The 12,492-nt window shown below is 40.6% G+C and overlaps 1 protein-coding gene across 1 annotated transcript in view; it reads left to right on the forward strand.

Moving 5' to 3' along the window:
- The first annotated feature begins 2,920 nt into the window (after window positions 1-2,920).
- LOC122835599 (retinal guanylyl cyclase 2-like) overlaps window positions 2,921-12,492 on the forward strand; it is a 30,490-nt gene continuing 20,918 nt past the window's right edge. The window contains exons 1-8 of the mRNA XM_044124765.1: window positions 2,921-3,158; window positions 3,721-3,951; window positions 4,627-4,779; window positions 5,047-5,189; window positions 6,895-7,050; window positions 7,381-7,530; window positions 9,060-9,279; window positions 9,491-9,566. Of these exons, the coding sequence (XP_043980700.1) occupies window positions 2,921-3,158; window positions 3,721-3,951; window positions 4,627-4,779; window positions 5,047-5,189; window positions 6,895-7,050; window positions 7,381-7,530; window positions 9,060-9,279; window positions 9,491-9,566 (1,367 nt within the window). The remainder of the gene's footprint in view (window positions 3,159-3,720; window positions 3,952-4,626; window positions 4,780-5,046; window positions 5,190-6,894; window positions 7,051-7,380; window positions 7,531-9,059; window positions 9,280-9,490; window positions 9,567-12,492) is intronic.

Consider the following 12,492-nt stretch of genomic DNA (forward strand, 5'->3'; position numbering starts at 1 on the left):
ATCTGAGCTGTGGAGCTGCAGGAGGAGCTCTGTGTGCTGTGACACCAAACGCAGGGCCGTAACGCAGAACCTGAAGGTTGGGGGAGGGGGAGGGGGGATTAAAATCCTTCTTAGAGTTTTCCAGACAACAGTGGACCACAAAATTACTCACGTTTTTTTTATTTTTTTGTACAATCTCCTCTTCAGTTCAACCTTATCAGTGGAGACACATTGTTGATGTTACCATTATAAAATAGCTGACAATTAAGAATTGGCAAAGCTCAATGTAATTTTCACAGGAGGCAGAGCGTTGTTAGCAGCTGCTGAAAGTAACCAAAAAGTTACTTTTAATGTAACTTAGTTACTTTCCAAATCAAGTAGTCAGTAATCTAACTAAGTTACTTTTTCAAGGAGTAATCAGTAGTCCGATTAAAGTTACTTTTTTAAAGTAACTATGCCATCACTGATTACAACTTATCATTAAGTTTCCATCTCTTAGAACTTTTGCATTAATAATGTTAGTATAATAATAATAGTTTAACAGGGCTGATTGTTTGCAATCCCTTCTCATCGTTAACTCTAACAATTGGTTTGAACTCCTTTATTTCTCCCTCCATTTCTTCTTCAGACTCATCCCAGTTTTTCACCACTCTTCCCCTCTTTCCTACACCTGCCTTCGCTGATGAATTGTCTCTTTTTGGACTCATCCTTTCACTACTCGATGTTTCACTGTTCCCGTCACTATCGTTATCTATACTATTTTCCCACTCTGGTCCATTCACAGCACAGCTGTGTCTACCTGCCGTAGTCTTTGTCCAAATTCTTTCACCAAAAAAAAAAATCCACGGATTTTCCCCACAGCATCTTGAGCATTTCCTCGAAGCCGACTTCCATGAGTCCGAGATATTCGTATTTCTTTATCTTCATCTTTCTCTCTTTCAGTTCATAATTTCAACTTTTAACCATCAATAATCTCGATCGGTTTCTCCCCTGTTATTAACAGCTGCGCGGTCCCCTTTTCTCCAACCTTTTTTCCCCATGTAGACTTTTTACTTCTGCAACATGATGTCAGGGAGCTTCTCTAAACTCAAATAGATACTTTTCTTCAAGATAAATACCAAGAAAAAAAAACAGAAACAAAAATTAATTAATTAATTAAAATATGTTTTAAGCTGGTATTTATCCATTTGATTCTGATAAAAGACTTTTTAAAAATCTGTCACTCTCATTAAGCTAAAATAATGAATATTGAATGTAATTGCTGCTCTTTCATACTAATAAGGGACAGTCACATATGCAAAGACACACAAAAGCACACAACACAACTTCTGATCTCACACTAACCGTCTTGAATGTTTTTGAGCTTTTAAGAGGATTAAAGTAAATCTTCTCAGGATTTCAGCTGCAGCCCTCTGCCGTGTTCTTCTTCGTCTTTCACAGACTGTGGATTGAAGCTGAACGTTTCTCTGGACAAATGAAACTCTAAGACAAAGGTAAAACTTTTCTCTATGCACTTTAGCACACTTAGGTTTGAATTAAAAACTTAAAAAAATGTTTGTAGACATGTTTATTAAATTTGGTAAGCATTTAGAAAAGCCTGATGACAATGTAATGTGTTTCTGCACTTCTGACTCACAGTCCAGGTAAATGGAGCTGATGTTTTATAGAAATGAGACATGTGAAAATCTATAAAAATCAACCAATATATCAGAAACAGAAAAACATCAACCTCCACAATTCTGGTTTTCATCAGGTAGGAACACAATGGACCATCATTCTGCTCTGGAAGGAGACGGGTTCTGTGTTAGAGACGAAGGTGTTTTGGTGTGAAATGTTTCAACCCCAACCATATTTCTATACTGTGAAGACTCAATGTATTCTTTATGATATTCTGCTTCCACAATGCAATGTCATAAATTTAGGAACACCAATTCTTGACATAATCCTGGAAAAATAATCAGTAAAGACGCCTTTTCTGATAATTACCTAATTTTAACCACTCCTGGAAACATCAGTGAAAACTACATTCATCTTGTTTACGCAAAAATCTGTCACAAATATTATTAATATAAGTTAATATTTCCTTGATATTAACTAATAAGTATATAAGTAGTAATTCAACAGACAGCCTTCTGCTAAATATTTGGCTTTGATTTCAGATAACTTCAGTGTCTTTAACTACACAGTCAATTCCTATTAATAAATGTAATGTATCACACATGAAAGTTCACTTCCTTTCCACCTAATGTAAAAGAAAACACCAGAATATTCCAGTATTGAAAAAGACAGTGAGCCCTTCCTAGCCCTGGTGACTCCTGTAAACTTTGTTAGTTTGGGCTGCCATAGTTGACTTAACCGCGTCCTAATTTCACACAGTTATCCAAATGCGGCTCTAGTTTAATAATATACCGTACTCAAAAGGGTTAATGTTAGAGAGAATACATATCACGTCCTGAACCAAGGGGCCAAATTTTTCCAAAAGCATGCATTAAAAACAGAAAAACCTTTCTTCAAAGTGACTCATCCAACATTTAACGGAATTTACTGCTTATTTGACTTATTCCACTACTTACTTTCTGTTTCTAGCAAAGGGATTTTCTACCGATTCTTCAGCAAAACGTCTGCTGTTCTGTCAAGACAAAGGGTACAAACTGTGGAAGAATTCCCTGAGATATGATATACAATTTAAATGGCAAGAAATGAAACTAAAGCTCTGAATTTGAAAGAGGAAAAACCTGTATAATGACGTGACAAGTTATCTGTTTTAAAATTATGGCATTTAAAAGTGGCAATAAAGTCAGTAAAAGAGGAAAAGATTATAGTCAGTTAAAAAGAAAAGGTCTAGCCTTAAGATTAACCAGCTGACGTATTAATCAATCTCTTGTGAGTTTCAGTAAAGTAAAACCAACATATCTGCATGTATGTTTTGCAGGTCACCAAGATGCAGCTTGTCTCCTTGCTTGGACTGTTTCTCTGGTTGCTTTATATCAACAATGCTGGGGCAGCAACTTTTAAACTGGCCCTGGTTGGCCCCTGGTCCTGTGACCCCCTGTTCTCCAGAGCAATGCCAGTAGCTGCGGCTAACCTAGCATTATCACGTCTAAGAAGCGACAGCTACATGAGCAGAGGATACTGGTTCGATGTGAAACTGCTCAATGAGGACTGTTCTGTTTCCAAAGGTGTGGCAACCAAATACCGCATAAATGTTTTATTTGCAACAACTACGTGGAAATGTACAACAGCGTATTAGGGGCATAAAAAAGGTGGAGTAAATTCCCAATAGTCAAAAATTTGCTAGGAAAAAAAAGATTAATCTGTGAAATTTTCAAGAAAAAACTTTCTGATTTTTTATAGTTAATTTCAACTTTTCAAACTCAGTGTTTGTTTAAGAACATTTCTGAGATTAATCGACAAATTTATAGTTATTTGGCAGAAATTTACTTTTTTTTTTTGTCCTAATACATTCAGTGTGTGATACCGTCTAAACCATATAGACAGTATCACACACTGTTCCTACAGTGAGATACTGAAGGAATGCTGTTTTAAGGATGAAATTAAGAACAGTGCAAAACTGAAAATGACTTGACTTTTCTAGCCAATGTTTCTAACCAATGTGAAAATGACAAGTTATCCAAAAAAAGAATGATTTAGTGTTGCTTTGTTTTTATAATTCAGTAAATTTTTATGATGTTTTTAACTCCATCATATTTTAACAAAACCTGTGAAACCTGCCTCCTTTAGCGTTGACTGAGTTGGGGGAAATGGAGGGTTATGGTCACGCTTACATCGGACCTTTCAACCCGACCCTCTGCCATGCAGCGTCCTTATTCACCCAGCACTGGGAGGCAGGGCTTGCTTCTCCAGGTTGTCTGGATGATGACTGGCTGAACCTGCCCCCTGTAACGCCTCCTATTAAGGTCCTCAAAACTATCCTCAGATTCTTCCGCTGGGCTCACGTTGCAGTCATTTCAGGTGAGGAAGTCATTTGATACCACAAAGGTCTGAAGTCATTAAAATGGACTTTGTAAATTTAAGTATAGTTCACAGTGCCCCCAAAAAACACACAAATATATCATATTCCCCTACTGGATCAAATTATTACCTTTGGATTGATCTGTACATATTATGCGCCTTATGTGTTTTCACAGCATGCAGCAGAGATTTCGGGTCAAAATGGGTGTGACTTATAACTCCCAGAATTCACAAGATCAACTATATCTTCACTTCCTTCATTCAATCCTGTATCACTCAAAAGTTCACATTATCTTCCTAACTGGGCTTGACGTTTTATTCAGATAATTGTTAGATGTTTATTTCTTTTACATTTTTTGGACTATGTGTATATATATATATATATATATATATATATATATATATATATATATATATATATACACATATATATATATATATATATATATATATATATATATATATACATATATATATATATATATATATATATACATATATATATATATATATATATATATATATATATATATATATATATATATATATATATATACACATATAGCCTATATATGTATGTATATATATACAATTTATTTTCTTTTTTTAACACCCTCTCACTTGAAAATGAGGACACTTAACATTAAATTAAGAGATTTCTCCCCCAATTCTCAGCCCCAACTGATCTCTGGGAAAGCACTGGAGAAGAAGTAGCCTCTGCACTCCGGGCTATGGGCTTGCCCATTGCTCCTGTGGTTTCCATGGAAATAAACAAAGGCGGGGCTCGGGAGGCGCTGAACGAGATCAGGCAGTCCGACAAAGTCAAAGGTCAGCTCCAAGACTCAAATCTGATCCTAGCACTGGTTAATAAACTTCATATCTTATTTAAAAACATAACTTTGCTCAACTGTTGAATTCCAATTTGATTTAAATAATCTCCCCATCCGAGTGAGACAAGATTTTGTCTCCCAGATTTTAAAATGCAACACTTTCATGAAAAGATTTGACCAATAAATAGTTTATTTTTCAACTATCAACAGATGCATTTGCCTTGACGTGGAGTCCAGTCAGCTAATGAAGTTTATTTCCTCTTAGTGATCATCATGTGTATGAGTTCCATTCTGATTGGTGGAGAGCACCAGAGGGAACTCCTGCTGGAGGCTCTAGACATGGGGATGATCGCTGATGGTTACATTTTCATTCCATACGACACCCTGCTGTACGCCATGCCTTACCAGGTGAAACTGTAATACTCAGAACAAGAGCACTCAAAATTTCAGCCAGACAAAAAAAAAGCAATAAATGGATTATTGAGAATGGGGGTCTTGAACAGGGGACAACCAGCAACAGGACCAGGAGCCACTGAGGATGAGAAACAGGTTAGTGGCTAGTAAGCACGGTGTCAGATGCTCACAAAGGGAAAGCCACTAACCTTCTCAGAAAGTCACATGAAGCCAAGGTAAGTCCTTGGTTCTTCAGGGGAAGAACCTGCAGGGGAAACTGTCAGCAGGTTTAGCAGGGGGAAAACTGAGGTAAAAACAGAACTTTGATGTCGACAGGCCAGGGCAGGGTCAGAACCAGAAAGACACATAACTTTATCTGGGGGTCAGGCTGGAATCCGAGTTCCAGGCACAGAACTAGGTGAGGCATGTGAAGGCAATCTTACACAAATCCAAGGACGAGGCAGAAGGCAGAAGTCAAAAGGCAGAAGCAGGGCTGTGTCCAGGAAACAGAAACAAGTAGAGTGTCTGACGTGGACTAGGCAAGGCAGGGGAATCCAAGAGGCAAAACCTGGTCGAGATCATGGTCAGGCAGAGAGAAGAATTCTGTTTTCAAAGGCTTTCAAAAATCTGGCACCGTCTGCATGCATGAGTGCTGCATATAACTGCTGGTAGATGGCATGAGCCTGATTGCACCGGTGAGAGCTGAGGATGGAAACAGAGCAGACAGACGTGCCAGAATCATAACAGAAACATCTGTTTAATCCAACACTAATAAACCTCAATGATTTATAATAATAATAATAATAATAATAATAATAATAATAATAATAATAATAATAATAATAATAATAATAATTATTATTATTATTATTATTATTATTATTATTATTATTATTATTATTATTATTATTATTATAAGTATACCTTTAAGGATGAAATTAAGAACAGTGCAAAACTGAAAATGTCTTGACTTTTCTAGACATTTTCATTATAATTTCATTATATTATAATTATTACATTTTCATTATATTATAATTAGAATTATAATAATAATTATAATTATCCATCCATCCATCCATTATCTGTACACTCTTCTTCCCTCAATGGGGTCAGGAGGGTTGCTGGTTCCTCTCCAGCTGCGTCCCGGGCGAGAGGCGGGGTCACGGGGTCACCCTGGACAGGTCACCAGTCTGTCGCAGGGCAACACAAAGACATACAAGACAAACAACCATGCACACACACACTCACACCTAGGGAGAATGTATAATTATAATTATAATTATTATTATAATCATTATAATAATACTAATAATAATACTAATACTAATAATACTAATAATAATAATAATAATAATAATAATAATAATAATAATAATAATTATAATTCTTCTTATTATTATTATTATTATTATTATTATTATTATTATTTTACCTTTATTTAACCAGGAAAGTCCAATTGAGATTCAAAATAGTATTCCTGGCCAACAGGCAGCAGAGGTTATAATGGATAAAGTAGTTACACAAGTAAAAGGCCATAAAAACCATTCCAATAAATTGTTAATGTTGATTTTCAAAGTAAACTGCTGTTGAATTAAGCTACTAAATTTACACAAAAAGACTATAGCAACTTTAAAATAAACCTGTTTAACTTTTAGATAATTTGTGAAAATCTTTTTGATTCAATGTTTTGATAAATAAGATCTCTTATTTGTTCCATCAGGACACAACATTCCCTCTGCTGACCAACAACACCCAGCTGCAGCATGCCTACAGCGCCGTGCTGACCGTTACCATGGCTTCTGATGAGAGTTTCTATGAATCCTTTCGCCAGGCTCAGATCTCCAGAGAGATCCGCTCCGCTATCTCTGCCACAGAGGTGAAGGAATAATAAAGTGCAACAAAAATATTAGCAAGACGGTGAAGAGATGATGAGCACAATCATTTCTAAAAGACATGGGAGTAAGATAGACACTGTTCATCGCAAAGATGCTGCGGATGTTTTTTTTCAACTTCAGTTTCGGGGACTTTTATCTTAGGGATGCTAAAAGTTTGGACACCCCTGGTATAAGTGCTACTCCATTTAACTGTTGCACACTTGTGACACTGTTTCAGTAGAATCCTTTATAATCAGTCTCCATAGAAGTCTGTATGCAATCATGTCTTTTTTTTGACTTTATAATCCCTTTTTTCTTGATTTTCTTCAAAGGTGTCTCCACTGTTTGGGACCATCTTTAATATGGTCTATTTTGTCGCTAAATCCGTGGAAGAGCGTCGCCAGGCGGGTGGTGGACACTGGGTGACAGGAATTCAGCTCTTCAGCTCAGATGGAGGGTTTGACTTCCAGGGCTTCAACCAGGTCAGAAACACAAAGAAGTGACTTGTAGTGAATGTTTTCACTGAAGCTTGGACACAGTGCATCAAAACTATATCATGTCTCATTAAATATAATACAGATTTTTTTATATTGATGGCTGAAGGATGAACTTTCTGTACTAGGGAGCATTAATTCTTCACTTCATGAAAGCAATGAGAGGAACAACATAAGAACATTTTATTCTCAGAATTCCAATACTGACACTTTAATTAGAAGCAGAATAATTATATTGGATTTGATTTTGGTAAAAGAATCAATACTTACTCTATTACTATTCACTAACATTGAATGAAATGTTAGTAGAAAATAAGCAAAACGGAAATGTAACTATCCATCCATCCATCCATTTTTTGTTCACCCTTGTCCCTAATGGGGTCAGGAGGGTTGCTGGTTCCTCTCCAGCTACGTTCCGGGCGAGAGGCGGGGTCACCTGAACAGGGCACCAGTCTGTCACAGGGTGGAAATATAGCTACTTAAACAGAATCATGAGAGGATTGGAGAATGAATAAAAACTTTACATTATTAAGGTTTCTCTCTCTCTCTGTCTCTGGAACGGCAGACACACAATTGATCTGCATCATTTGGAGTTTCTACACTTTAATCTCTAAATGTTAATTTTTCCAAATACAAATATCACATGACTGCTCCAATTACACATTTTTTCTCCAAATATAAATGTCTAAGATGGTTGTCAGGGAGCATGAAACTCATCAGTTTCATGCTCCCTGAGTCATAGCCTCTTGTGACTCCAGCTGTGCTACTGTTTGTACCAAGCACTCCTGCTATGAGCTCTTTCTCCTGTGTCCTTCATTTCCAAAGCCATGTCTGAAAAAGTTCAGAACTTCTGTGTGCAGCATCACTCATTCAAAACGGTCTTTCAAGCCCACTGCAGATCACTTTAATGTCAGAAACCAACAATGATATTGTTGGTTATCATTGTAAACAATACTTGTAGCATATTCATTTTTCAGATATGATGAAATAGCTTTCATTCTGGGTTGCACAGTGGTGCAGTTGGTAGAGCTGTTGCCTTGCAGCAAGAAGGTCCTGGGTTCAATTCCCAGCCTGGGGTCTTTCTGTACAGAGTCTGCATGTTCTCCCTGTGCATGGTGGGTTCTCTCTGGGTTCTCCAGCTGCATCCCACGTCCAAAAACATGACTGTCAGGTTAATTGGTCTCTCTAAATTCTCCCTAGGTGTGAGTGTGTGTGTGTCTATGGTTGTTTGTCCTGTCTGTTTCTGTGTTGCCCTGCAACAGACTGGCGACCTGTCTAGGGTGACCCCGCCTCTCGCCCGGAACATTAGCTGGAGATAGACACCAGCACACCTCCCGACCCCATTAGGGACAAGGGTGTTAAAAATGAATGGATGGATTTCATTTTGGAGATGCAAAGTTGAATTTATGTCTTCAAACTGTTCAGAGTCTTCACTAAGAACATAAATCTACTCATTTTTTTATTTGTCTTTGACAAACCTCCGTAACCCCATGTTCTGACTTCTTCTTCTTTAACAGGTGTTATACAGCGGTAGAGGCGGGGCTGGCCTTCGGGCCAGGTATGTGGTGCTGGACAGCGATGGCGACCGCCTTGTGCCGACACATTTACTTGGACCGACACACATCGACGGAACGGTCGGTGGTCTGAGACCTCTGAGCCGGTCCTTCTACTTCCCAGGAGGAAAACCCCCCAAAGCCAGTTTCTGTTGGTTCAGTCCAGAGGAAGCTTGTAATGGAGGTAGGGCTAATGGCAAAGGGAGGAAAACAGAACATTGAGAATGTTTTTTGTTGGTTCCAAAGGATTACTGTATAAAATCTTTTTTTCATGTGGAGCTAATGAAGTCAGTGTGAGATATTAGTTGTAAAGTGCCCTCTTTACTGTCTGTGATGTAAGCAAATGTCAGACTTTGGTGTTTTTTGTTGATCAGAAGATGCTTCTTACATTTCAGGTGTGGATGCAGTGACAATGTTCTTCCTCTTCCTGCTGCTTTGTGGTCTCACTTCAGCTGCTTTCTTTTGGTTGAGGTATCTATCTATCTATCAATCTATCTATAACGATAATTGAGTGTTAGTCAGAACCCAAAACGGAGCCAAAACACGTGTCCAATACACCAAACTTTTATTATAAGAACAGACGTGAAAAAGGGGCTCTAGAGGGTGTGGGCTCACAGGTAGATTGGTAATGGGGAGTCCAAAGGTTGGGGAGAATGAGCAACGGAGCTGCCTGGGGAGCTCGGGGAACAAACAGGGACAAAAACCAACCAACCAGAATCTCATTAGTGGAATCAGTCCAGGTCATGCACGGATGGGTCTCAGGTACAGAAAATCCAATAAACGGAAGGCTGGAGGCAGGTTCAGAGGGAGGCTGGGTTCGGCAACAGGAGATCAGACTTCTTCAGGAGGACTGGGCAAAATCTGTGGTCAAGAACAGGCAGAGTCAAAAAACCAGAAAGCTTCATGGAACGTGGAACAAGGAACAGTGCTTGAAAGCTGTGAACAGAGCAACAGACGATCTCGCAATGAGCTGCAGATGAGCAGCTGGTTAAATAGGGAGCGGCAGCGTGCAGGTGAGGGTAATTAGCAATCAGCCCAGTGGTGGAGCTGCAGGGCTGAAAACATGACATCACCTCCCCCTCAAGGGGCGGCTCCTGACGCCCCTCTAGGTTGGTCAGGATGCCGGCGATGGAAGTCACGGATGAGGCCCTTATCCAGGACCTGGCGAGAAGGTATCCAGGACCTCTCCTCAGGACCATAGCCCTTCCAGTCCACAAGGTATTGGACCCCACGGCCCCAACGTCGGGACCGAAGCAAGCGTCTCACTGTAAAGGCAGGGGCCCCATGAATAAGCCGGGCGGGTGGTGGGGGTCTGGATGGAGGGAAAAATCTGGACGACAACACAGGTTTGATCTTGGAGACATGAAAGGTGGGGTGTACACGCAGTGAAGAAGGCAGTTTGAGACGCACAGCCACTGGGTTGATAATCTTGGCAACAGGAAATGGGCCCACAAAACGGGGTGCCAACTTACGATTTTCTACCTTGATGGGCAGATCCTTTGTGGATAACCACACCTTCTGACCCACCAGGTATCTTGGGGCTTTGGATCTGTGGCGATTGGCATTACGGGCATAGACAGCAGAGGTCTTGCAGAGAGTGGCTCTGGCCTTTCTCCACACCCTGAGACAACGGCGTGCTGATAAATGGGCCGCAGGAACCACGGTGGCCCGTTCCTGAACAGAGAGAATGGGTGGCTGAAAACCATAAACAACATGAAATGGGGACAGTCCTGTGGCACTTGATGGTAATCCGTTGATGGCGTACTCTACCCAAGGTAAGTTCTGGGACCAGCGACTTGGAGCATCCAAGCAAAGCATACGCAACTTGGACTCAACCTCCTGATTCATTCTTTCTGTCTGGCCATCTGTCTGAGGATGAAACCCTGAGGAGAGACTGACATCAATGTCGAGAAGGGTGCAGAACTCACGCCAAAAACGGGAAGTGAATTGTGGTCCTCTATCGGACACGATGTTGCGGGGAATGCCATGAAGTCTGAATACTTCTCGGGCCATCACCTCAGCGAGATCACGAGCTGAAGGCAACTTGTGTAGAGGAACCAGGTGGATCATCTTGGAGAATCTGTCAACCACAGTGAGGAGTACGGTGTTACCTTGAGATGGAGGTAGGCCGGTGACAAAATCCATAGAGATGTGGGACCATGGGCGATGTGGGATCGGCAGAGGCCTCAGTAGACCAGCAGGGGCACGTCTGGATGGTTTAACTCTGGAACAGGTGGCACATGCTGACACAAACTCACGTGTATCCTTTCTCAGTGTGGGCCACCAGAATCCTGACTGGACCACTGCCAGAGTCTTAGTCATACCTGGGTGACAAAAAAGTTTAGAGCAGTGACAGAACTGAAGGACCTTAGACACCATTTCTTCAGGAACAAACAGAAGATCCTTAGGACATTGAGCTGGTGGTGGTTGTTTCTGATGACTCCTTCTGAGTAAGGTCTCAATTCTGGTTAGGGCCAACCTGGTCTTGGAGGGAAGGATGTAGTCATGGTCAATAGAGTTGGGAGAACAGACAGGAAGCTGATGGAGTCTGGAAAGGGCATCAGGCTTGACATTCTTGCTGCCAGGACGATAGGCCAGGGTGAAGTCAAATCTGCTAAAAAATAGTGCCCACCTGGCTTGGCGGGCGTTCAGTCTCTTAGCAGACTTGAGGTATTCCAAGTTCTTATGGTCTGTCCACACAGTAAAAGGATGTGTGGACCCCTCCAACCAGTGCCTCCATTCCTCCAATGCTAGTTTGATGGCCAACAGTTCTCTGTCTCCCACATCATAGTTCCTCTCAGAGGCAGAGAGCCGGCGGGAGAAAAAGGCACAAGGATGTAGCCTGGCATCATCTGCAAACCGTTGAGACAGCACAGCACCAACGCCAGTGTCTGAGGCGTCAACCTCCACCACAAAAGGGTTAGATGGATTGGGAAAACGCAGAATGGGAGCTGAGGTGAAAAGACTCTTCAGCTTACCAAAAGCATGTTTGGCCTCTGATGACCACTTGAACTGAGTCTTGGTTGAAGTGAGTCGGTGAAGAGGGGCAGCCACCAAACTGTAGTCCTTGATGAAACGGCGATAAAAGTTGGCAAACCCTAGAAAGCGTTGGAGCTCCTTCTTACAAGATGGGTCAGGCCATTCCAAGACTGCTGCCACCTTAGAAGGATCCATGCAGATCCTGCCAGGAGCAATGACAAAACCCAGAAAGGATACAGATGACTGATGAAATGCACACTTCTCTGCCTTAACAAATAGCTTGTTCTGGAGAAGCCTAAGAAGAACCTCACACACATGCTTGATATGGGTAGGTAAATCCTTTGAAAAAATTAAGAAGTCATCAAGGTATACAAAAACAAATCTGTTTAGCATGTCTCTTAGTACATCATTAACCAAT

This window comes from Gambusia affinis, linkage group LG08 (genome assembly GCF_019740435.1).
Source record: "Gambusia affinis linkage group LG08, SWU_Gaff_1.0, whole genome shotgun sequence".
NCBI lineage: Eukaryota > Metazoa > Chordata > Actinopteri > Cyprinodontiformes > Poeciliidae > Gambusia > Gambusia affinis.